This window comes from Manacus candei, unplaced genomic scaffold (genome assembly GCF_025592945.1).
Source record: "Manacus candei isolate 608988 ecotype Guabito, Panama unplaced genomic scaffold, ASM2559294v1 h1tg000063l, whole genome shotgun sequence".
In the NCBI taxonomy this organism is placed as follows: domain Eukaryota; kingdom Metazoa; phylum Chordata; class Aves; order Passeriformes; family Pipridae; genus Manacus; species Manacus candei.
This window is the reverse complement of record NW_026138111.1, coordinates 963,105-990,334: the sequence shown is the minus strand read 5'-3', so window position 1 is coordinate 990,334 and position 27,230 is coordinate 963,105. Positions and strand designations below refer to the sequence as shown.

Genomic DNA, 27,230 nt, shown 5'->3' with positions numbered 1-27,230 from the left:
TTGCTCTCTCCCCTCTACTTTTCTACAATGACAATAACTTTAAAAGAAAACCTCAGAAGGAAGAAACCACTTCCTACTATAAACTACAATTTGTCAAGGAAAATAAATTTCAAAGACTCAATCCTGCCAGCCACTTTCCTCTTGCTGCCAGTGTCTATTGTCACTTTATTATTGTAGCTGCAGCAGAGAAAAATAAATCTCGGGTTTTGCTTCATGTTAGTTATCTTTAGCAGCTGCAAACTAGGAGTGCATATGGCACCATATGTTCCCCCTGTTGGAGCTGACTTATGAGATCTACACTATTACAAGATTCTACTACTGCAGGATGTTGCCTAAATGTTACCAATATGAAACCTGAGAAACATCAAATACAGCAGAAGAGTATCATCTAGTGACCGATCCATGCAACTGCGGCAGCACCACCACTGCAAACTGTGCTCAGGCTGTACCGAACTTCGTTTGACGTGTGGTGGTGAGAAGCAAGACAGCAATTTTCTTTCATGTACTAAATCTGTAACAGGAAGTGGTAGACTTCAGTGGTGTCTGCTTTTAATTCTGAAAACCTGCCTTGCATTAGAGCTAATTAAAAAGTCAAAAGTTTAAAATAAAGGATTTTTTTAATTGTAGTTGTTTCTTGAGGATCATCAGGGCAAGGACTAGAAAGAGAAGGCTTCCTCTGCTTAGGTGTTTATTTTGCAGACATTTCTAGAGTCAAGAATACATATCCAAGCATGAACACCTAGAAGATGTTGCATTGCCAGAAGCCAAAGCAAGGCCTTACCAGGTTGCAATCCATGAAAAGCTCCCATGAAGCCTTTCATAAGCAGTGGATTTTTAACTGAAGATAGAGAGCTCTCTGCTCTCCCCCTTTGAAAAGATGTAGGGGAACAATTACCTCCAAGAGGCCCATGTCCCCTCTGGACTGTAGTGCTGTATCTCCCCAGCAGTGACAGTATTCAGAGAGCTGTGTAACAAACTGTGCAGCTGCACAGCCAGCTACTCCTTAAAACATCACTCTGCGCCCCAGTGGCTCAGTGCAGCATGCAGGAGAGGTTGTCTCTTCCTGTGCTCTGACAACTTCTCTCACTATCCATTCTCACTCTTCTCCTGGACCTCCTATTTTATTTTCTTCCCTTCTTCTTCCTGCCCCTTCCTTCTCCCTTTCTGATCAAGTCTGTTTGCACCCCTTCAAGTTTGTTTTTTGTTTAAAAAGGGAGGGGTGGCATCGGACATTAATTGCAATCCTTATGTAAAGCTTTTTGACAATTGGACTGATCGTTCCCCCTTTCTCCCAGACTCTCTCAATATATCTTGCTGAACAGGAATTTAGTGATAAAAACACAACTGATATCCAAATAGCTCAATTTTTTGTGAATATGGACATAGCCCTCCCAAAGGCTCTCAACAACTCATAGGCTCAAGAACTCCAGAAAACCTTCTCAAAGTAACAATTCACCATTCTGTCCGTGAAATGCCATAAAATCTCTGCAGAAGAAATACTACTTGTAGGACCAGATCTTTCACCAGGGTCTGACTCCTGATGCCAACAACATGCACCAACTGAAACACCAACAGACCACTTGAACTTGAGCCATGGTGGATTTGTGACACTGAAGTGGTACAAAGCAGTCAGAGCACTAAACCTTACCCTGTGCATTACCATCTTTGTCCTCATGCAAGAGTCAGAACAAATGCAGTCAAAAGTAGCAGGAAATATTTGTCATTAGTTCAACTCTGACCTTTTCAATCTGTTTAGGTTTCAGACAGAAATAGGAAATGAGTTCCACAATCAGGAAGTATAGCTGCTAAAGGCATGTGCCCCCAGGGGCTTGAGGTTCAATCTCAGACAAATTAAAGGCTTGCTAACTTTGACCTCAATGAGTTACATGGATTATCTAGCAACAAATTTTCTCAAGATCTGATTTTCCCAGGTGTCCCAGCTCTCAGGGCAACCTTCCCAAGCAAAGCATGTGAAGCCTGATTCCCTGACAGGAACCAGGAACCCTAGGAATTTGTGCAGCACGGCTGTAATGCACTGCTGCAAAGTGAGGAAGCAGTGGACTATTTCACTGACTTTAAAAACATTTTGTGAAGAGTGAAGCTTTATGACTAATTATAAGCACTGGGAAAGAAACAGATTCTCACCTCTTCAAAGATGGAACAAATACTGTCATGTATGCAGAGCCTAATCTCATGTGTTGCTGGTACTGTTGTGTCTAAACTCTTAACTCTTCCCATACCTCTCCACAACAAACTGCTTATTAAAATCCTCTTTCAGATTTTGTACGAGAATACTTAGAAAAATTTTAAGTTGCCTCTCTAAACTGGAGCTGAGGGAGTGGAACGGGAAGACAGGAAGAATCATTCATGTTGTTTTCAACAGAAAGTACAATTTCCTACCCAAACAGTGTGTGCTCTCCCTATCCAGCTCACTGCCCTTTCCAGGCTGTGCAGGAATTTGTCTAGATTTAGTAGCCAAAGCCCTGACATCAGTGCAATCACAGGATGCTCCAGACAAAAGAAAGTGAGAGGGTCACAAACCATTCATACCAATGGCAGCACAATGAAATATCCCTTAAAGTGGGCATATGTAGACATACAGAGAAATCCTATGTGCCTGTTATGCCCATGTCAACTCTTCCTTCAGCTACCAAAGTCACAAAATGAAGTGGTATCAATCAGATCTAACAAGAATTAATTTTTGGAGACTCCTCCCTGTTGAATAGAAGTGTCTTCAGAAAGGGAATTAAAAATACATCTTTGAGCTAGCAAGCATCAGTCTGAATAACTGATAAAAGCATAAATAATTTCAAACAGGGCAATTTTCTGTTCACGCCTATTTTTGGATAGGGCTTCAGGGACACTGCTTCAGTAGTATTTAGCATACCCCTCTCCCACAAAAAAAGCAGCTCCTAATCTGAAAATACAAATGTTGTTTTATACTGGAACATACCTCTAACACAGGTAGGGAAATAATGTCTGTTGCACATATTACTCCAGGTACAACCTAGAAATACAGACAAATTATTTATAGTCTTATAATTTAGCATAGAACGTGGGCCTGTTTGGGATCTAGATGAATCTCCACTATCCATTTCCTCTGTGAAAGTAGCTAGCTAGCCAAAACCATACCCTCAATTTAAAAAAGACAACATATTAGAACAGTGTCTGATAAGAGAAATTAAAATATGCTATTTGCTCTAACTGTAAAGTCTTGCCTGAAGTTATTTTACTTCTGCAAGTTTACTAGCAAATCTTAACTCTATTGATACTGCTTGTCTTGGAAATAACTGCATGATTTTGCTGTTAAATGTATTCTGTATTCATTGTAAACCTCAAAGAATAAATTAATACTTCATTATGAAAACTGAGATATTTAATCATCCATTTGATTATGGTAGCTGTTCTTGTTTTATAAATGCTTTTGTTGCAAAAAATCTTATTTATGGAAAGCACCACAAAGGGTAAGACTTGGCAAACTAAAACAGGCATAAAGCAGAGATATTGATTTAGAGCATATCTATGAAAAGGTAAGACACACAAGGTAAAAGCTGTATTAAAGGAGAAAAAAACAGACCCTCTATCTATCAGTTAAAGCACCAGCTGTTATCTTACCCCAATCCAGTCAAGCAATGATGTGTAGGGCAAAAGTTTATCCAGGTTTTGAGTTTCTGGACACATTCTGCAGTACAGGGAGGCTGAATGCAATGTAAAAACACTTATAAGGGCAAGATTGTATAAACTATCAGTTAACAAGAGTAGGCTTCACAGTTCATTGTCTGACACTTTTTTTTGGGACAAATCCTGCTGCTGCCTCTGAAACAGCTTCCTCCATGGTGGAACTGGTCCCATTCTGTGCACAAAAGGAGGAAGAGAAGTCCAGATGGCTGCAGGGCTGGGTCAGCTGCTTGGCTACAGCTCAGCACTGCAGGGGTCCTTTGAAGAAAGACTATGCCCTGGCTAGACTGAGGAATCACCTACTAGAAGAGAATATCATGATATGCCAAATCCTTATGAAAAATGGTTTGGGCTAGGCTAGAGGAGATTTGTTACTCAGCTCCAATCAATCTCCGGAGACCTAAAATAATGATAAATCCATTTGTCCCATTAGAGAGAAGAAGAATGCATTTGAAAAGTTTTACTGCCAATCTGATTTTGAGATATCTGTATGTCTTCTAAACTACTGATGATGTCTCTTAACACCATAAAATGCAGGTCAGTTAACATAAATCATAACCAAAAAGTTTGGAAATAAGAGAGTTTGTAACATCATGGCTTCTTCTTCAGTGACAACTAGAGTGTGCAGGGAAACTCGGGACGCAGGAAAAGAAATACCTACCGATGATAAATTCTTGAATGGGGTCAAAAGAATGACATGTCGACAGGTTCTCAGAAATCCACCGAATAATCTGTCAGAATGAGAACAGGGAGTTTGTCCCAGCTCTCTGTTTGAGAATATTTATAAAAGACTAAAAAACTTTGGTTTTGGTAGTGACACTTGGCATAAGCAGTGATGCAGATACAAATGTTTTCAGGACAGCCTAGACCAATAAAGGGGTTTAGGGCAGCCCAGCTGATGAGCCTCCTGGCACTGCCAAAAGGTCCATGTGAATCAGGACCTTTCATTGTCTGATATCATTTATGCCCTGACTCTGCTTCATGTAACCATCAGTCACTGAAAACAAAATTAGAGGAAGCTCCTTTCCCACCTGCATTTCCAAATCTTCTGTGTGTTGGAAGTAGAGCAGGGCACAATGTAGAGCTGCCAATCTCTCACTGTCTTGTTTGCTCTTCTGTAGGAGCTGCAGCAAGGTGCTGTCACTGATGCTTACAGCATACAGACTCCCTGCTTCACAATCCAAAATTGTTGACACGAGTGGGGATCGGATGGGATAATTTTGTAACGTGTCAATTCTTGCATCCTCACCTGAAGGACATTGGTTTTCACAACAAAAAGAAGTAAGAACATAAAATTCAGCTGCTACCAGTATTTCTCTTAAGACTCCTAGGTCCCCAGCAGTAAGAAACAGTCTGCCTCTTGCACTAGCTGCCCTGGTATTTTTATGCTCAAGAGGAGGAGGATTGGTGCTGGCTGGATACAGGAAGTAGATAAGGAGCACAGCCCGTACTCAGTTCTCTCCTTCCCTATTGCTGACACAGAGAAGGTGCACAGATTCAAGGCTCACAGTGCTGTCTTGAGGCAAAGCAAGAGTACATGTGATAGAACATAAAAGGGCACAAGGCCAGTAGTACAAGTTCAACACGAGAATTAGCACCTGTTGGTATCGTTGGTACAGTTCAGAACTGCTCACATGCAGAATCATGATACAAACTTGTACTCTTGGATCTCTTGCCATCAATCACAGTGGCCACAACAGGAAGGTTCTGCTCTGTGATTACTCACTGAAGCATCAGACCAAAACCACTTTATTTATGCTAGTACTAAGGTTCACCACCATGGTACTGTACAGGTACCATATTTCAGACCCTTTGCATCAGAGGGATCAGGCCCACCATACAACAGTGATGCTTCCCACTCATTTTTAGCAGAACAGTATATCATTATCCATATAAAGTAGGTATTAGCTTCCTGTGATGCTGCCCCTGCACCAGTTTCCACAATCTCCTTCACCCAATCAGAACAACAGATTTCTGTTTTCAAACAAAGGCACCCCACTTCCAAAAATAAACCACTTCCCACAAGGACATGTTTGTTGGAAATGGAATAACATGCCTCTCAGATGAGACTCTAAATTTAATTGCATCAGCCTGATCAGGTGAAGGAAACACAGATTTCCTCTCTCCACACCCTCCAAACACACACATTTAGAGCAACTCAATTGCAGGAAGGAAATGTAAAATCAAATTTACATCTCCATGTGAAATTTGAGAACAGTGGAGGACCAAGAACCATGTGCAAAGATGGGGGAAGGGAAACCATGAAACCAAGGCAGAGAATTTCAAATTCAGTGAAAGGTCTTCTTCCATTTCAGAACAAGTTAGAAATATGTAATACGTGAAGTATGAAATGTCACTTCATCTTTTCTTTTTAAAATAGAAAGTGGTAAAAATGCCATTCTTATTTTTTCAGTACCTCTCTTTCTTCAGAACACTGTGCAATAAAGGAAACTTTGAGAAATATAACTTTCATGTAAAGAGAGTTGATCGAATTTCCACAACAACAACAAAATTATTTCAAGCAGCAGTCTTACTATACCTGTCAGAAATAAACTATGGCACAGCAGGTCAGGATGTTGAATATTCAGGAGGTGCAGGAACTGGCCAGGCAAATAAGCAGCCACATAATAGTCTATTTAAAGAAACAACAGTGGTCAATTTAGCACTTGATCCCTTATTTGCTTTAAGAGGCTGTTTCATATGATTCTCAATTTGGCCCAGTTCTCTGTGTTGGAATTGATTATATCTAGGAAGTACAAAAGGAGTTAATTAAAAGCTGTTGTTGTATTAACACAGGAAACACTAGTGGTACATTTGAGTTTCCAGGGAAGGATTCAAGAGACTTGAGACACTCAAGAACTCAGCAGCTGATGTCCAGAGCAGATTCTGAGGCAATTTCAGAGGAAGCTGCTTGCTAATAGTGAGGTGTTGCAATATCTAATGCCAAATATAGAAGATAAGCAGAAAAAAAGCAGCAAAATAACATAACTACTTAAAGTCAAGAAAAAAAATCCTTTCCTTCTAGAGAAGGGTTAGTGATTTGTCTCACTACCAGGGACAGAGAATGGCAATCACACAGGGAAGGAACCCAAGTAACCTACCAAGATTCATAAAAGCTACTTCCTTCAATTGATGAGATTCTGTTCTTTCTAGAGAAACTGTAAAAGTTTTGTTGTAACCTGGGGAAAAATAATAATACTTTAAAAAACTCCGAACAATAAACACCATTTGTTACAACCCAACTTTATAGCTAGAAACTTCATCAGTGCCGATGCACCCAAACAGGGATATTTTAGACTGTTTTATGAGGTTGTCCGCACAGACAGATTTACTTCATCCTAAACAGACTTGCTGCACACTTAGTAGACTTGTACCTACACAGTGCAGTTCTTTACTGCTCGAAAACTAGCATGCACTGCACAGCCTGTGTTTGTGTTTAAAGAAACATTCCATCCCAAAGCAAGCTTGTGTAAAAATACCTTTCCTCAAAAAAAAAAAAAATCCCAAACACAAATCCTCTATATAGCTGTGCTTCACATTTTGGTGATCTTTCAACTGCTCTAAAGAATTTCCAGCTGGTTTATCTGCATGCCCTGTTGCTCTAGTTTAGTTCAGCTCAGTTTAAGCATAGGCCAATGTCAGACCTGCTGTGTTTGTATGGGCTTTGCATCAGCACAGCTGTTGTTTTATTCCAGACTTGTACCACACTTCTGGCACCCAGCAAGAATGGCACAAAGCCCTCAAACTTCGTCTGTCTCTGAGAAAAGCTGAAGATTAAATAATGGTGTCATGATCACGATGCTACTTAATAGTGCAGGAAAATTCAATATAAAATCCACAGCTGACAGGACCACCAAGGAAAAAAAGCTGCTCATGAGCTACATTTCAGTCACTCATCCAGGAAATGACTTCCTGACCCTAGCAGAGAAATGTGCTTAATATATGCTGCTAAAAGAGAAAAAAAGAGTCCTCCAAGACCAACAGCACCATCAGAGATGAAGGGGTATCAAAACAAATAGTTTTTCACACAAAACACTGACTGAAATTTGCTTGCAATGAGTCAGTATACTCATCATCACCACTTTGTTACTTGCCTCGAAGTGCATGCAAGCTAATATCAGCACTGCAGGATAGAACTGCAACATCATAATCCCCCTGTTCATGCTGCAGTGACAGCTTTAACAGGGATAGGAAGTTTCCAGATGAGTTTACAGATGCTGCAGAACAAACTGAACCCCTTATACATCTCCAAAATTTGGCTTATGGGCCCAATATACCACTCCTTCTGTGATCACTGCAGGGCCAGTCTTAAAAGTCTTTTGTATGACTGGCCAATCTTACATGAACCCACAAACAGCTCTGCACCAAACAGCTCCATTCCATGGAGGTCATTTCAGACTTAGCTACTCAATGTAACATATTTATCTTCAGTTTCTTCCTAGTATAGATCTGGATGTACAAGGGCCATGGTTGACTCAAAGCAATGCAACCAGCCTTTGGCTACACGTCAAGCACATCTGGGCAAATCAGCCCTTCACAGCAGTGCAATGTACAATGTGTCACACCCAGAAAGGACTTTTCCAATTCATTAATGCCTTCAAGAACACAAAAATGTAGTTCATTCCATCCCAAAATGTTCCAGCAGCAAAGCAACATGTCAGTGCAGTTCTGACATAAGGAAAGCGTCCTGACACAAGAAAGTAAACACCTAAGGTAGAACAGAGCTATGTTGTCCTCTTGAACACAGTTATTCCACACTATGCAGCTTCTCAATTGAGAAATAATTCGTATCTCTCATCCATGTATCAAACGAGAAAATCTTGCTAACAACAAGTTTTATTCTGCTCAAAATCAAGCAATGGTTTTTATTATTTTAAAACAAAGAAAGGTCTTAACTTTAAGAGTTAGAGCACCACTTACACAGCAACTATTCTTAGAGTCCGTGGGTGTTGCACCTCTTGCTGTGAAAATGGCTTTTTAAACTGGAACTCCAAACAGACATTCAAGCTAAGAGCTGTTGGCTCTATTTCCCATACAGATGCCTTATGGCAGAAGTACAACACACCTGCAAGCTCCCACAGATTTCATTGATGTCTGTGCTCAGCACGCCTGAAAGTCTGGCTAGAAATAAGGGACCAAATTAATAAGCATTTACAAGGCCACTGGTTTGAAGCTACTCATTCAGCATCAGGCAGGAAGTCTACAGCAGGAAAGTCAACTTTGCAGCTAAAGGCAGCTGCTGTCTTTAAACACCAGCCACAGTAGTTTATTGTCTGCAGACTTTGGTAGTTATTTGTTTTGAAAGGCATTCTGTGACTCTTTCAGCACAGTGGCATTCTCCAAAACAAAGCATAGTAAGTTAACAGGTTAATCTTACCTTTATGTAGAAAATATATGGAGTACGTGATTTCATCAGGAGTATCACAGGCTAGACTACAACACACACACAAGCCTCCTAAAACGACAAAACAAGAAAACTGATTTATTCACCTGAATATCTAGACATCTTTATACTGCAAAAAAACAAAGCATGACTGTTTCAAATCAGGAACTAAAAATAATCTCTCAAGAAAGATAAAGATTACAGAAATATCTATTATGTACCTTTAGCCATCATTTACCTAACAAAACACAAAATCAAGAAAGAACAGAGGAGGCAGTCTGGCACAATGGAAACATGGGTCCTGACATTGCCAGTTCTTCCATTTAGGAGAAGTACATTTTAGTCCTTCCCAGTAGAAATCCTGCTTGTAGCCAAAAAACTGATCAAGTCCTTCTCTCCACAGACTGCCTAAATCCAGATATTTTCTGTTCAGGGACTGTCAAATATTCTCAGAACAACATAGTAAAACACAGTTTGTTTGCTTTTCAAGTAATTTCATACTGGTAGCAGCATGATAGACTGCTAGAGCTTTCTCACACCAGAAATGATAGTCACTTCTCCTCTTTCTAGTCCAAAGAAGTGTTAATTCTTTCTCTAGGAGAAAAGTCAGTCCTTGGCACAAGTTTATTTCAGCCAAGGTACTGTGTACAGGAACGCTCCCTGCTCCCAACTTAATTCTACATCAGACTGATCCTGTTTTGACCCCACTGGATGGTAGCCCTGCCTCCATCTCTTATAAAAACTTTAATCCACTTACTCTGATGCTTTGGCACTCATGTTAGAAACAGCTTCCAAATCACATTATCCCAATACAGTTGGGAAAGCTTGGCCACAACTATGACCACTCACCTTTTTCCTTTATTGAAGGCTTATGACTTAAAGAAAAAAATAATACTAATACAGATACTCTTCTGTAAAAAAAAAAAAAAGGCTATGTATACAAGGTATACAGAAAATGGCACAGTACAGAAAAAGCACAAGTACAAAAAAGCACAGCTACCAAGATATTTTATTTGATTTAATGCCTCATATTTCACACCCCAAAGCCGTACCATAGCTGTGACACAGATATGGCTGAGATACTGCACACTTCTGCCTTCTGTGGAAGGTAAATACTTTCCTCAGATGTAATTTTTCTTTCTGCTTATTCTTAGCTGACTGAATATTGTCTGATACAGTTTTGCTTGGATATTTGAGTCATTGAGACAACAGACAGGGCATTTTGCCAGAGCATTTGGCTTCTTCCAGAGCACGCATAATTTTTAAAGTAGCAGCATCAGGACCCATGAGGAAGACTGGAAAAGCTCCAGCAACCCACAATGCTGTTTTATTATCAGCAGCTCCCTTCCAGCACTGCAAATTTCTTTCTTGTATGCTGGAGGCTACTGTGTACACTGTTCTGTAAACTGCACACCATGCCAGTGAGTCTGTTCAGACTGAAGTGTCAGTGGGTAATATATGCAAGATGGTCACAGAAACAGGAGCTATGGGGGACTATTAATAGCATGTGCATCTTTCACCTTAAGGATACTGGTCCAAATGTCAGCAAACTGAACCCCAAACAACAGAATGGTGCTTCATTAATACAGATAGAAACAGGGTAGTCTCACATCAGCAAGGATCCAAGTTGTGTTACATCTGATACGGTCCCAGCAATTCCACTAGAGTAGCCAGAGACTGAGAATATACAACAAACTCCTTTCCTATCCTTACCAGGGCCCTCTGCAAATTAGAGATGGGTTGTGCTGCTGCAGGGAAAGCTTGTTATCCTATTGCATCTGTATGGTGTTTCATGCAAAGGCAGAACCAAGTCTTCTACAGTACCAATTTCAAAATAATTTGCAAACAGTAAAGGCTGTAGCTGAATGCTTCAAGGTGAGAAGACTCACATGAAGATATACTTGGATGGAATCTTATCTTTCCAGAAATAAAAGGAAAAAAATATCTCAACCACAAAAAAAAAAAAAAGGAAGCATTTAAAAATTAAGTTCTACTCCTATCTGTGAAACAACAATTACAACTGTCACTTGAAAAATATACATCATACCACTGAGACTGTAAGAGTCACCTAGGAAACTTTAACTTCAAATTGCTCATTTCTGTTCAAGCAAAAGCTCAAGATGTGAGGTTTTTCCAACATCTCAACATGGCATCCAAGTGCCACAATTCAAATACAACATTGCATCAGGGCATTTTGTCTAGTTGTACTGGCTTAGGAGTGACTTGCCTCACTTCAGCCATCTCTCCAAACATCTCTCATTTAGACTCCTATACAGCAAATAAAGAAATATGGATTGAAACAATCATCCTCTGGAAATGCCTATTTCTCTCTAGAAACATAGTCCAGATGCCTAACTTTCAGGCAGATAGGTGATGGTAATCCACTGTTTATGTCCTCTTACCGCCTGCATTTTGTTTTAATGCTGACAAAATTTAATTGAAAAATATTTCTAAAGCACTATGAGAAAACATAGCAGTGCAGTGTTTTCTAAACAATCACTGAATCCTGGACACACCAAGTTAATTCTGAGACTAGAACTGCTTGATCTCGGCTACTCAAGAAGTACATCAGGATTTTTATCTGGAGACATTTTGTCTGTGCCGAGTGTAAGGAATAGAGCTACTTTTCTGCTGCAGAAGTCTGAGAAAGGAAGGGTGATTTCATTCAGAGTTCAGATTGGCAGGAGCCAATAACAGTTTTATTAAATGGGAAATTGCATGGAATATTCCAGTTTGAAGTTATGCCAATTATTCTTTGCCAGAGATGTCCAAATGGTACAAATAGGGATACTGGCCTTAATATCTGAGACATGCTGGCAGTTCCACAGAAGGCATAGTCTGAGCCACAAAGAAGTTTTGCAAATCACCACAAACAGAGGCACAAAAGGGAACTTTAATGTGATTACCCACAGTATCCTTCAACAACTAGAAATGGTTTTAGCACCAAAATAATTCGCTCCAAACTGTTAGTTACCCAAAATGGGTCATGATAGGTAACCTTCAGTTTTAAACAACATTCAAGGAAAAGTCATATATGTTGTGATTACAAGCAATCTCATTTAGTAAGTACAATTGTCAAATTATGTGCTTTACATTAAGTGCAATGAAAAGCAATTGTGAAATGTTCCCCACAGAATTTAGATACTGTGCTGTCAGACAGAAAAGAACATTTTACTTGTGGGTAACCAAATGAGTCTTGTTGGAGGATGACTTAATTTCATCCTAAACTAAGGAGGTGCTTCAATCTGAACAAACCTCAGAGGAGTATATGTTTAAAAGGAAACATATATACAAATCAATATTATTTTCCATTTCTGGACAGGCTATTAGTATAAGAATTTGTCTTCCTAACAGAGAAAAAGTAGCCTCATCTGCATTTGGTAGATAGAAACTTGGCCCTCTTACTTCTAATTCCTTCCCTCTAACCTTTCTAAGCATGCAGTCTGCCTTGGTAAGAGAAAAATCCTTGTAAGGAAACTGTATTTCACTTGATTTGCATTAATGGTCACTTAAGTGCAACTGGCAAACAGCTCAGCACTTGGCTGGTGTGCACAGAACACAGCAGGCCTTGGGGAGCGAGATTTAAAGTCACTTCTGCAACACTTCCCTGTACAACTCTGCAGATGATATAAAGGTTAAACAGATACCATCTCTGCTTGTCTGTATGGTCTTGTCTAATTTAGAAGCTGAAAACAGTTGTGATACCTCTGAACAGATACCTCTTGAGACCAGTTTTCAGTCAAAAAATAGTTCATGGCATGCACTAGAATGCAGAGAGACTCCTAAATCCTAAAAGTTTAAGAAGCATTTCAGGTTTAAGGAATCATATATACACTAAACTCTTGAGTAGCACATACCAAGTTTAGTATCATATACTTGGACCTTCCAAGCACCACATACTAACAGCAACATTAAGCTTTCAGAGTCTGTAGTGCACAAACTCTGTGTACCTATGTCCACCCTGTAACACAATATCAGAAACCCAGACAACAGACCTAGCCAAAGCCTTCCTTGAATTTACTTTCTAACACACTTTTTGTCAGCTTTAACATTAAATTGCTTTAAAGTAATACACAAGCACACTTTGATACACCTGTGTTCTGAAACTAGCAGGAAAATGCTAGCTACAGTGTGCTTAGACTGAGATATTTCACTAAATGAGAGCATGATACCAGTTCTTTGAAGTTGGGCTACCAGAAAATTTCTGCGTGACTGTTTTGTTGTTAATATATAAAAACCTGGATACTTCAGCTCAACTTCAACGCAGTTTTCAGAGGGTAAAAAAAGTTACTAAGACAAACCACGGTTGCCTTCTGCCTCTCCTCACTGTTACCTGTCAAGTATATTCTAATGGAATACAAATCTGACACTCATATTATATGTATTTGCATTTTGTGTGGTTTTTAATGTCTGATGAAGAAATTTAGTAATCAATTATGATTATACTGCATAATAATCACTAGTAGATGTAACTTTGACTATACTTGTATTTATTCATTACCTGCTTTACTTGTAAAAACCTGAAGGTTCAAAGATTTAGATGCAACATCTTGGTCTTGACAGTAATCATATCCAAAATTCACAAGTCTATGAGCAAATAAAGATCACTAAATAAATCATTTAATCCACAGAGATTTGTCACAACAAAAAGATCACAAGAACAGTCACTATGTAATGAAAACATACTTATTAAATTATAATCAAATGTTCTCTAATGCAAGGTAAATTAGGCTTTAACCAGTCTGCTCAATGATGTTAGAAATGAAGACTCCAAGACTGCACAGTTACCCAACAATTTTGATCACATCTGCCAACTTCAGGCAGACTAGGTTTTTCCTCAGTTAAAAGGGAGCCTTAAGGAGACGAGCTCAGATGCAATCACGTGCATGACAGACATAGACAGAATCAGACAAATCTTCATCTTTCAAAGTGCAGGCTACCTGGAAAAAGCATGCTGGAGGAGAACAGAGTATAGGCAGTGTCTCATAGGCTATAAAAAGGAGTTACTGGTCTGGTTAACTGCCCAATAAAACTTGCAACAGTAATTAGAAATGGAGAGCTTCCCTTGGCAGAAATTTTGGCATCACCACTACAACAAGCCCAAGATTAAACTAAATTAACTTAAGCAGGTACAGCCTACTCAAAGGTTTAACCTATAGCTAGCTCTTCAGACAAATAATTTTTAAAAATGGTACTAAGAAGCAGTCAAGGATTAAATTACTTTTTACGGTTGACCCTGATGAAAGTAAGAACTAGAGGTTTGGACACAGTGTTCATGTTATTCTTACATTACAGTACCACGTAGGCAACTGGAAACAGAGATACCGTGGTTTGCACAAATTTCTCTTAGGTTTGTAAAACATTACTATATATATTAAAAGGAAAGCAAAACAAAACATTAAAAATACAAACAACTTACTTCAATTGTGTGTCATTTACAGAAATATCCAGGTGTGATTCCAGCTGTTAACCAAAAAAGAAAACAAACCTGTTATCTAGTGAGGTCAGTGTATTATGATTAGCATTTCAGACCAGTAAAATGTGTCACATTCACATTTCACCAGATTCAACATTTTAACAAAGTTTATTTATCCTCCTCCAATCCTTACAGTCACTCCAAAAACACCTATAAAATAGATTCCTTTTGAAAAAGAGAAAATAAATTGAGAGATATTTAACCTCCTGCATTAGAGCAAATTTCAGCCACTGGGACAAAGGTCTAGTAACAATTATACATTGTAAGTTTTATGTTCTGTTCTCTGTATTTTGGCTGCAATGAATGTTCCTGTTTCACTTAAAACTGACACAAAATTAACACGTGATTTCTTTGTCTAGTGCATTTGACAAGCCTGCTTTTTCAATAATTGAATATAAGATCAGTATAGTGTCATGAAGGTCCCTTACTTTCTTCTAGGTTAATAACAGTAATTCCACTAAAGTTACCTTACTGTGGCACAATCTGACTCTGACTGAATATGTTATTGACAATAAAATAATGTAAAAAACCCCAAAAAACAAATGGAAAACCAAACCCTGGTTTTCTTATGAAAACACTTCAACAAAAGATACTGAAACAGATCTCTGTATTCGTGCCTGAAACACATAATTACATCCCACTAAAAGCCATTAGATAATAAAATACTCATAACTTACTATTGAGTTAAAATTTTCATCAGGATAAAACTGGACACACCTTAAAGTACTCTTTGATTCCTGGAATTAAAAAGGATATGTTTTGTGACTAAGGAAACATATTATATAGACTGAAAAGCGACTGGATACTCCACACTGTTCTCCACACTCCACTTGCTCTGCTAACAGATATGCAGAAGTTAGGGGACAAAAGCTGAATTTAAAAACCACATATAACCCCTCACAATAGCACTACAACATGCTTCCTTCCTGCCCCAGATCATTATCTGCCAATCATCTATAATTGCGTGGGCTCTCACTTGAAGAACAGCAATACATGTCTCACACATTCTAGAAAGTTAAAAAAAATGTTTTCCATAGTTACTTATATGGCAAAAAGAACTGTATCTTGGTTGGGTCAGTTCAAAAAGGGTATCTCAGAAACAAAAACAGGAATACATTTCTCCACCACAGTCTCCACCACAGTGTTACTTCCTAACACTCACTCCTTTTGTGGCTAAGAAGAGTTTAGAAAAATCAGTTTTCATTTACACAGAATACACCAACTCCAAATAGTCCTTCAGACAAAACAGAAAACCCAAACCCAAAGAGTTTTAAAGTTTCTAGCCAAGAACCTGTCCTCACTTGGTAACTCAATGTCTGCATACAAAATACTTTCTATATATGAATTCTCTAGAACAGGAACGTTATATTCACAACAGTTTTGGGTAGATTTAGATACTTCTGAATAAAAGATCTTTCTAAAGCCAAAAACCTAACAAACCCACCTTTTTTTATAGAAAGCACTAAGACCACCAATCTTCTTGGAATTTATTAAGCACAGCAGCAGCTAAGGCCAGTCTGACTTTTGTTTTTTAAAGGGAACAGGACAGACTACCCTCATGAAAACAAACTCCCACTGGTCATCCCACACACTCAAAACTTTGCAGTCTCTAGAGAGGCAGGAAAAAAATCTCCAAGAATGACTCTCATTCTCACCTTTGGAACAATGTAGAAGAGCCTCTGTTCCATCATATCCCACTGTGCCCAAACGAGATCATCTGCAACTTTGGCTCTTGGAAGCTGACCTGACTTTTGAATCACCTAAAAGGAAAGAAAGAACATTAGAAGCTGTCAAATAAGATTCTGTAACAATTATGCACAGCCTGTGCTTTAAAGAAAAAAAGCAATGACAGTAGTGGCACAAACACCAAGGTGCTTGTTAGTGGCACAAAGTCCACCTTTGTTGTGTGCAGGGTGCTCAGCTTAAAGAGATCGGAAGCACAGTTGTCAAGGTACACCTACTAACAAATCTTTTCTTTCAGACTTCCTTGCTTGCAAGAAATTCACCACTTAAGCTGCTCAAAGTGAACAAAATAAAACAGACAGCACTCTTCAACATAGAGGAGGGAAATACCATAGCCAGTTCAGAATCAGCTGCATTAACTACTGAAAGAAGATGTGTCAGCTCCAAAAGAGATTTCTGTCCAAAGTCTCAGCCACATGACAGAGAGTACTGGAGACAGGAAAAGGACTAAATCGTGGAAAACTGTTAGGATTGTATAAATGCACTTGAAAGATGTATGGAGATTTCATGCCAACCAAAAGAAATCTGTTTGTTAGAAGGACATCAGACCAATCTGTTTCCTGATTACACTTAGTATTTACTCCACTACTGTGGTCTAGCATATAAAATCCATCTGCATTATGGGTTATAATGACAAATTTGGAGAAAACCATGAAAAACAAAGTGACTGAAATCAGATCCTTAACTTTTCCTTCCAAGCCTACATTTGTCTCCATGAAGCAAAACATTGGCTTTCATGGCACAATTCTTTACTATATGAGATGTATGTTTATTAATAATAAGTCTTTTAAGCAAAACACCCACAATTTGTTGAAGACAAATTTATGTTAAAAACAGGACAAAGAAATGAGGTGAAAAAGAGATTGGAACATTCACTGTACTTGGACTATATCTAAGTTTCACATCTTTTGTTTGCTTACTTTTTAAGCAAATCCTTTACTGGGATTACACAGACTCACAAAAGACAAAGTTAGGAGGGTGACACTGCAAATACTTAAAGTGGTTTAAAAATGAATACACACCATGTTTACTCCCAACTTCTAACACACAAAAGCATTCAGCAACAAATAAAATCCAATAAAATAAGTAATTTTCCTCAGAGATTACAGGGTATACAGGTTTATCAATCAGCTGTAAGGTTACTTGCATAAGTTGTCATATTATCAATACTCTCTCTAATATACTTTGTGTTGTTCGAGTATAAAACTACAAAAACTGTTAGCTAAAATCACAGATTTTTACATTTTCAATTAAAGCAAAAAAACTCAAACCCCAAGATTTTTCAAGTCTTACCACTTTGTGTTCTTCTTCTGCAACAACACGAATGTCAAACTGTTCAATATCTTTAAAACATAGGAAAAAAAATCATTACAAACATACATTTTTAAATGCTTTTATGCAGCTTATTAAACAATCTCACCTCTTAGACTTCTGTAAGAACACTGTAAGAACTCTGCCCACCTAAGTCCAGCTACTCAAGGCTGGTGTCTAGCTCAGAGAAGATGGGCCTCTCCAAAGAGGTGGTAAAAGCAACCTCACTCTACAAGACTGAAAGGCAAGAGCAATAAACAACCTTTTCCAAGTGTCCACCTTTATCCATTCCATGCCAACATGCAATATTAGCTGAATCCAATGAACTATTGTGCTATTCTTATCCCACTTGTCACATCTTAAATCACAGTCCATCTTTCACAGTCAATTGATCTGCTCTGAATTTATATAGGCAGCTATAAAATGACTATTTTAGCTGTTTAATAAAGATAACTGATGAATGCATGAACTAAGTAACTAATTGCAGTCAAAGATAGCCATTCAGTTAAAAACGAAAAAAATTCCAGTAAATGATACAGTTCTTGAAAGACCCTTGGAATACCTAGAATAGCTTGCACCATTCTTTTTCCTGTTTTTTTCCCAATAAAGGCTTCCAAAAATATAATCTATAATGATCACCTTGAAGTAAAAGAATGAATATTTACTTTGAAAATATTAACTCACATTTATCTTCTGAAACTAGCAAGAGGTGACTTTCTGTAGAAGCATTTCTGTCTTCAACTGGATAAAGAAACTACATAGAAAGTTTCCCATAAGTTAAGTAAATAACCAAAGTAGTTTAGAACACTTATCTAAAATGGGTGGGTTTTGGCTGGATATTTAAGTACGTTTAAATTCAGTCAGACAAAATAATGATATTTAATTAATAAGAATAACTATTATTACATACTAACAGTCACCAATCACTATAATGGCAAGCTTTGGGGGATTAAAGAGAAATAAAAAAGCAGCCTTCATGTCAGAGAAATACTCTGCATCAAACATTTTATGAAGTTTCATTTTTTTAATTCTATGAAGCAACACGGGGACACTATCTCTGTAACAGCTGCAAGATAACACAAGATATTTCTGCACTCAACCATGTTTTTCCCCCTAGTATAGTGGATTACAAAGGCTTATCTTTAGATTAGTTGAATAATTTACCTGCACTCGAACACAGCTATCCACAGCCTTCAGGACTCTCACATTATTAATGGGATGAATTTCAATTAGCAGGGTTAAATACTTGGATACTGAAAAAAGAACATGTTTTAGATAACACTTTTTTAAGTACACAATTTTGTTTTCTAAACAGAAATTATGTGGGAAAGCAAGCAAAAGGGTATGATATTACAAACAGTATTAAAACAACCCACTTGCAGTACCTGACTGTAATAGCTGACTTGCTGTTTCGTCCTCTGTATAGTGATGGAAGCTGACAGCTAAGGGGGGGGGAAACACCAACACAATTACAGTGAGTTTGCATATTTGATATACATCTTATTAAACATTCACGAAGAGCAAGCATCACAATTTTTCTACCAGAAACATATATGCTAAAGGAGGCAGGCACAAATGCAGGAAGGAGGAAGTGAACAAAGGGTCAGTGTGTCTTAGACTTCCATTTTAATAAAACAGCAATATCATTACAGCTGTGTCTTTATATTGTTACCTACATTATTTGGTGATGGATCCACTGAAGAGCATAAAGTGCTGTGGGCAACAGATAGGTCAAAATAGATTTAACTAATTCTACACCCAAATGTATGATCCTACTAAACTAAATCTTTACCAAAAAAATTTAAAGATAAAACACATATTTACCCAATAATGTCCTTTCATTATTGACCGAACAGCTGATTATGTGTAGATCCTTCTCAAACGTATAGAGGTGCTACAGAGAAACATGGTAGTGTTAATAAATGCAATTGCTTAAACTACATAAAGGAAACCACTTCTTCTAATCACTAATCACTTCTCCTTAGGAAAACACTGCTGTCCAGTACACAGGTTTTATCTTTAAACCAAATCTTTTCATGGTCAGAAGAACCATATTTCAAGCCTCAGCTGTATCAGTTCTCCTTTTTCTCATTTGTTTTTTTTCTTACTGGTTCTTGTGAGTTCTGTGTTGCCACTTGAGCAGCGCAGCAGACTTTTATGTAAATACAAAATTTCACCCATTTCATACTGTTATGGGGACACCTGTAAAGTCCTGTTATCATGAATCTACTTACTGAATTGCAGTATGTTCAGTTTTAGAATAAAATAATTTCTTATAAATGGCAGCATCAAACTGACTGAGAATGCACACGTAAAGAAAACCGCAAACATTTACTTCTTAGCACACATGTTCAGTGTGAAGAGAAGTGGAAAGGACTTGAATTGGTTGTTTTGAAATAAAGATTTCAGAGGTGATGCTTTACTACTCTTAAGCCTTTCAGATATTCTATAATGTTCTGCATTTTAATACTACTGAGAATCATTGGAATACCTTCTCCAGTCTCTTCTGTTTCAAACAAGGATATGCCTCTTAAGGACATAACACACTGTGTTGCAAGGCACCAAAATCTGAAACACTACAGCACTGCCTTCACCAGAGAGAAAACTGGTATTGTTCTCACCTCATTTTGTTTACTTTGAAGATCGTACAATCCAATATGAGTATTTCTCTGACTTCCCTATGGATGGAAACAAATTAGCACTGGCAATATAAATACATACAAAGTTAAACATTGCTTTTATTTTTTCCGTATCTCCCTCTTCTCCCTGCCCCTTGACACACATCTTTGCACACTTCCCTGTCCTATAAACAGACAGTTAATTATCTAATTCCAAGAAAGCAAATTCTAATTCCAAGAGAACAAAGATTTATTTTTTCCTTTTAGAACTAACACATGGGATAAAGCTGAAATGTAGCCAATCCACAGCCCACAAGCCATTGCATAAGCCTCTCTCTCACTTTGCTTCTAAATGGGTTTTAGCTAAAGGCAGCAGGGTCAGGAAGAGAGATGTCTGTACAAGAATCAAAACGGATGCTATGGCCCCTGGAGATTTAAGGCTAGTATTCCAAACCTCACCAACTTGGTGGGTTATTGCTCCAAAAGGGAGCACAGAAACATCAAACATCCAAAAAAAATCCAGCTCCCAGTGATCTAGTTGCAGCCTGGAAAGAGGATTTCTCTCTGCCTTAAGAAGTGATTGTTTGAAGGCTAAACACATTTCACAAGCTTACCATAAGCCTTCTGCCTTTGAAGAGAAACATAATACACATCCTTTCCAGCTTATTGATAATAACATACAATAATTTTGTTTGGGGCACTTAGAAACGTTTGAGACTACACAGATAAAATTTTCTTCTTGTTAACTTTTACCATGCCTTAAATTTTCCAAATATATTGAAAAAGAAAATTCTGCTAGCAGCATATACTGTATATCAAATCAAACTGATATCTATTAATGTACTCTAGGTATAGGCACTAAAACACTAAACTGTTGAAATTAAATCCAGTCACAAAGGCTTGTACTCAAACAGTGAGCATCATTGTTTTTAACTACAGCTTGGGGGAAGAGGGGAGAGATCTGTGGTTATTTACAAAGTTATGGTATCTTGCTTTGTGAAGTTAAAACAAAAGCCTGAGTATTCGCTTCCTAAGGGGTCTATTTCTGAGTGTCTCATTATTGTTGTGGCAATGACAAAAGTCTTTGACTTCTGATTTAAACAAGGAAAACAAAGTGTCTTTATATTAAGACACAGGCTCCAGGCCTCCTAATTTAAGATTAAGCAAGTGCTTTCACAAATAACCATTCTTTCCAAGTGTGTCTGAAACGCTAACACCCTCTGTACTTAGACTGAAAAATACACTTCACAAGACTGGTAACAGAACTACATCAATGCCCATAACCATGCATAAGCTAAGACACTTGTTTTCATGTGCTCTCTAAAGATTCTTGCATTGCCCTGCAAATAGAATTCACTTCTGTTAAAAATATCTTCCTTGACACCAGATATTAATGTCAGAAAAGACAGATACTGTCAAAACCACAGTACAACACAATACTCTAAAATAAGCTTGAAAATAAAGCTCATTCTCCACCTTCCCCTAGTTTCACACAAAACACACTTGACTTTCTCTCACGCAGAAAACAAAGGTTGCTTTCTATTTGTATGTGTTAGGAACCAAGCCAGGGCAGCTCAGTTTAGTTTACATCCTCCACCCCATACAACTGCTCTCAAAAAGCAAGCTACAAGTGCCCAGTTCTGTGAACTCCATCCCCTGTTTTGACCAGACCCCTAAGAACTACAATGGGAGCTCAGACAGCCAGCATGCAGGCAGCCACCTGTGTTTGGATGTGTGAACCTGGAGCTACAACTCATCCCTTGTGCCAGTTGCAGGAGCCTGAAGAGCGTAGAAGGCAGTTAGACTGTCAGAGGCCCAACAAAGCTTTGTGTGAGATTCCACAGATGCTACAAAGCAGCAACATCACATACACACAGCACCAGTCTCCTGCTGAGCTAGTTACTTGAACTAAGTCTTCCAGAGTTTTGAGCAATGAAAAAGAAGTAACAATTCGATACATTTTTTTAGTATTGTTTTTATGGTTACTGTTGTCTTGTAGAGACTCCCCTCCCTATGCTTGTACTAAAGGAAACATCCACCCACAGTATTACACCTTGATGAAGACCTCACCTCTTCCCTTAACCCTAGGCAAGCTGCAGAGTTTTAGCACTGTTGTGCCAGAGGGGAATGAAAGGCAGACCTACTCTATTGGAGTTCATCTCAGATCTGCACTCTTAAAGAGCCAAGATCCTCAAGGATCCAGCTGGGTCTACAGACACCTCTGAGCTGCACAGTCAAGAAGCACAGCTTCTCTCATCAAGGGAACAAGACAAGGTGTCACCTTCTGAAACTATTTAAAACATCTCTTGGAACTAAAAGCTAAACATATGCCATGGAGAGCAGAATCCTATGTTAAGGCTAACTCTAGATACTTCGAGATATCAAACAAATAACGGTTACTTTACTTGCAATAAAGTGCTACAGATGAATCTTGAAGTCACAGAGAAGAAAGGTACATGCAGAAATAGTGTTAGATAAATGGCATCTTAACACATATATATTGCTAGGAGAAAACACTTAAGTAAAGCAGTGCCATGAATTTAATAGTTTACACTTCCCTAAGAAATTCTGAGGGTGAAAAAATGTGCCACTTATGAAGAGTTAGCTGTTAAAGAAATTGCCTTTCATTCAGCATGAGATTCTGGCCCACCAAAAACTCAAGGGTAAAAACTCTACGGACTTAATCAAGTCAGTACTTTACTCTCCATTTCATCATTCTTAACCTTTGTCTGAAGTGGAGACAGACACTTTCCTACTGCCCAACCCCCCAAGTTGTAATCAGTCGAGTTTTCGTTTTCTAAACCTCAATGCAAAAAAAAAAATTAAACTACGAGAACTTAATTAGATTCACACGTAGTGTTATTCTCAACTATATTTTTATAAAGTTTCAAGAGAGACTTACCTTCCAGGTATAAATAATTTTTCCATTTCTTTCAACATTTACAATATATAGTGCTGATGAATTCTCAGAAGTATCTGAAATAAGAAGTATCAAAAGGCACCGGATTTTCATTTGAGCTGGTTCATTGTACAGTACATACACACTTTAAGAAAAGATGCTAAATACATGTAATGATTTTTTACATGTAAATACTTACTTATATTTCCCTCCTGGAAACAGAAAATCTTTTACACCATGATTTAAATCTGATAAACTTCAACACAAAAAGTTAAGAGATTTCAAAACAAACAGGAAGTAATTATTTATCTAAACCCCTAACTCTTCATTATAATTGTGATTCTAATGGCCACTACCTTTTGTTATGAAAATGGAATGTACTTTTTCACAGAAAAACAAGCAAAACAAAAAAAATCCAAAAACCTTGCATTTATTCACTATACATATGGGGTTCAAACAATTAAGTTGCACTCCAACACTAGCCTAAAGAAAGTGTCATTTGCTCCTGTCTGCCCCTTCAGCATCTCAAAGGAAAGCCTGGAAATAAACTATATCTTCAGAGATTAATTCTGTGTACTTTCCTCATGCTGCTTTTATGTTTTCTGATCACTGCAACCATGAAAAATGTGTTTATCTCAGATGAATTTTTTATTAAAATTGTAAATTTTGCCCTTAATAAGGTTGAAGCTGCATGATTGATTGTAGTTTTATCATAAAGGTAGCCTGTAGTTCAATAAGCATCAACAAAAAGAATTGTCCACAACTCTTGGCAAGCACATAGTCAAGTTTGACACTATTTACTTGGCAGTTATCACAAAGCCTTGATAGAAGGAAGACACTTAGTAAAACTTAGTTTAACAAGCCTGATACTATAAACTGGCTTGTACAGCTTTCAGTGATAAGGGAAAAAAACCTGTTTACAAGTATTATCAGAAGGAAGTAAATTCTCTGTTTTGTCATGGGAGGACAATGAAAATCCTTCATGTACATTTAACAAAGCATCACTTTCTATTTGTCTCACATCACTCAAAGTACACTACAATACCACTACATCAGGGCTAGCTGGTGACAACTGAGTCAGTCTCAGATAACCATACAACCTGCTCTTTTTTGAGTGGAAACTTCCTGGGACTTAACCACACCTCAAACTTGCAAGATGAGCACTATGGTCTACATATCTCTCCCTCATACAATACTCCCTCAGAATAGAATTTAGGTAGAGAAGGTCCATGAGAAATCTCCATGTCAGTGACTTTCCTTATCACCTGACACAGATTTCTTAAAGATGTTGAAAAAGCTCTGTGTCAGAAGAGAATTTCACATCACTGAACAGTCAGTGGGAATATGGAGCCAAAGAAGAAGTGGCAATGGTCTCCACCCTTGGAAAGTCCTGCAATGTAGAACTACAACTTCTTCCTCATGCCCACCGCTGAGACCAGCAGATGAAGGGCTGCAAAAGGACCAACCCAACCTGCCTGCCCAGCAAATGGCTCTTATTGACACAATCAGGAGAACGCAGAGTTTGATTTCCTGAAGGCCATTATATGCAGCTCATACAAAGCTTAGTGGAATAAAGAGAACAAGGCTGGTTCGCTTCACTTGCCGCTCCCTTCCTATCATCATAGCTACTCCCAGCTCTCACACAGTTATCAATTCTCACATGCTATCGAGAGCTTTCAAGACCTCAGAAAAAAAGTAATAAATATAACATCTGAAACCACTGACACAGAAGTACCACGACTCCTACAGATTATTTGCTTTCTGTGATTAGATATTTCTTTGATGTTTAAATGAATCTTTTCATTCCTACCTCCCATCTTCACATTCCTAATACAACAGCACTGCATGATGGGAAGAAGTCAGTATAGACAGATAAAAAGGAAAATGTAATACAGTAAAGTTGGTGTTGAATCAGATGCACCTTCCAAACTAGATTATTCTGATTCTGTATTACCAGGGGCATGTCCTGAATGAAGACTCTGTATTGCATTTTAAAAAGCTGAATATGATTGTCCCTTTCCCAAACACAAGTCAGCACCATTTTGAAATCCTTATGCAATAAATAGGTAGATTTTTCTTTGAATTCATCACAAATAAATTCATAGATGAATCGATTATGTGTGGAGACTTTCAGAATTTTACCTCAAATCTCTTCAGTACACCATTCAACAGTTTTTCAGTAAACTGCGTAGAAAATATATAATACTTTTTACCTGACTTTGTAAGTCATGGCTTAGTAAATAATTTCCTTATTTACCAAGCTGATACTTCTTGGTTTGCAGCCAAACAAGATCTTATGAACCTATTTGATAACACCCCTTCCATATGGTAAGCAAGTTGAATATTTTGAGTAAATTAAAAGCCACCGAAGGAGCTGGTTTCAGGTTCATCCCACAGTGCCCCCAGTGATATTTCTACTGAAGCAATCATTATTACAGCAGTATTATTGTATTAGAATAAGGTTTCCATCAGTTTCTGAAAAGCAGAACTGGGTCAGCTGCTCTGTAGATGAATAAGAACAAACAAAAGCAAAAAGCCACAGGGCCAAGAACACAGGGGGTTCACTCTTTTTTCCAACCACTACCCAGAGCACTCGCCAGGCTGGATATCTCACAGTGCTGCGACAGCTGCCGCTGCCTCTAAATTTAACTAGCGCTCTTTTACCAGACAGACCAAAGTGTTCAGGCTATGGGGTTTTTTTCCTCCCAGAAAGGGGAGTAGCGTGGGAGAAGGAACCATGCTAAAACTTTTGTTTGTTTGCTTTGGAAGGGGAGGGGAAAAAAAAAGAAAAAGTCCCAAACGTGTGAAGAAGCAGGAGAAAGAAACAAGCTGTGGAGCGCAGCGGGTGCGTTGGAAGTGTTTTCAGCATGTGAGAAATTCCCGGAGGACACCAAACTCGCCCACCTCGAGTCCCCCGGTACCCAGGGGTCGCTCCCGGACGGGGATCCCGCCGCAGCCCGGCTCCTCCCGCACGGAGTCGGCCGGGAGCGCCCGGAGGGAGGGAGAGAGGGAGGGAAGGAGGGAGGGATGAGGCTGTCCTGGCCTCCCGGGAGCGTTACCTAGAGCCGCGGCCCAGCCCTGCGCCGCCAGCCAGGGCACCACGTCCCTCCGCAGCTCGAACTCGGGCACCAGGCGCAGCAACATCGGCCCGGCCCGGCCCCGCTCCGGCCCCGCCGCCTCAGCCCGCCCCGCGGGGGGGCTCCGTGCCCATCGGGTGTTCCGGGGGTTCCCGGCGGCGGTTCCGGCGGGTCCCGGCCCGCTCCCGGCCCCGCCGGCCCTTCCGCTTCCTATCCGCGGGGGGTGCCCGGCCTGCAGGTGGCCCGCTGGAAGAGAAGGCTCGCGTTTTCCTGGCGCCCAGGCTCCTCCCCAGGCACGCTAGAAGAATCACAGAATCACAGAATATTCTGCCCACAAGGATCATCGAGTCCAGCTCTTAGTCCAGCACAGGACATCCTCAAGAATCACACCATGTACCTGAGAGCATTATCCAAACGCTTCTTGAACTCAGGCTTGGTGCTGTGACCACTTCTCTGCAGAGCATGTTCCAGTGCTCATCCACCCTCTGGGTGAAGAACCTTTTCCTGATATCCAGCCTAAACCTCCTCTGACACAGCTTCAGGCCATTACCAAGGGTCCTGTCACTGGTTGCCACAGAGAACTCGGGGCGGTGTTTTTGAAGCCTCACCACAGTGTAACTCACCACCAAGTGCTTCAGACAGCAGCCTCTCAGTGAGGGCTGGTGTCAGGCTTTGATCATCTGGTGTTCACTGATCAGGAACCACGAGTGGCCTGTTGCCCTCCTCACAGTCCCCCAGGAAGGGTTAGGGTGTTTTCCAAGACTTCAGCCAGCATCCCTGTTTTCTTAGCTCGTGCGCTCTGAAATTGTTGGTTGAATAGATCAAGTCTCTTTCTTTAGACTGTTGGCAGAGCTCAGGATGTCCTCTCAGACTAGGCCTGGCCTGCAAAGGAGGTAAAGCTTTATGTATTCTTAGGTGTCTTTGTGGTTTGTTTGCTTGGGGTTATTTTAGCTGTTGAAAATATTTGTAGCACTGATAAGGTGCTACTCCATGGCTATCTATAGCCTGCTTGTAATTACCATTTCCCTTCTGACATGTGCTGGGT

At 39.2% G+C, this 27,230-nt stretch overlaps 1 protein-coding gene across 4 annotated transcripts in view; it reads right to left on the bottom strand.

The window, feature by feature from the left end:
- Positions 1-26,416, bottom strand: part of GSAP (gamma-secretase activating protein) — a 45,543-nt gene extending 19,127 nt beyond the window's left edge. Inside the window, exons 1-19 of one of the 4 annotated variants that reach the window (XR_007907382.1) lie at positions 26,168-26,416; positions 23,112-23,185; positions 20,213-20,269; positions 19,416-19,485; positions 18,977-19,033; positions 18,756-18,844; positions 18,276-18,345; positions 17,574-17,623; positions 16,193-16,297; positions 15,215-15,274; positions 14,481-14,524; positions 13,563-13,648; positions 9,056-9,133; positions 6,780-6,857; positions 6,218-6,310; positions 4,710-4,927; positions 4,340-4,409; positions 3,616-3,698; positions 2,954-3,007 (exon numbers count right to left, since the gene is read on the bottom strand). Coding sequence is in view for 3 of the 4 variants with exons in the window: in XM_051805062.1 (XP_051661022.1) it covers positions 2,954-3,007; positions 3,616-3,698; positions 4,340-4,409; positions 4,710-4,927; positions 6,218-6,310; positions 6,780-6,857; positions 9,056-9,133; positions 13,563-13,648; positions 14,481-14,524; positions 15,215-15,274; positions 16,193-16,297; positions 17,574-17,623; positions 18,276-18,345; positions 18,756-18,844; positions 18,977-19,033; positions 19,416-19,485; positions 20,213-20,269; positions 23,112-23,185; positions 26,168-26,252 (1,521 nt within the window). In the remaining variant the exon portion in view is untranslated. The remainder of the gene's footprint in view (positions 1-2,953; positions 3,008-3,615; positions 3,699-4,339; positions 4,410-4,709; positions 4,928-6,217; positions 6,311-6,779; positions 6,858-9,055; positions 9,134-13,562; positions 13,649-14,480; positions 14,525-15,214; positions 15,275-16,192; positions 16,298-17,573; positions 17,624-18,275; positions 18,346-18,755; positions 18,845-18,976; positions 19,034-19,415; positions 19,486-20,212; positions 20,270-23,111; positions 23,186-26,167) is intronic. The other 3 variants (XM_051805062.1, XM_051805060.1, XM_051805061.1) reach the window with 3 other exon arrangements.
- Between the last annotated feature and the right edge of the window lie 814 nt (positions 26,417-27,230).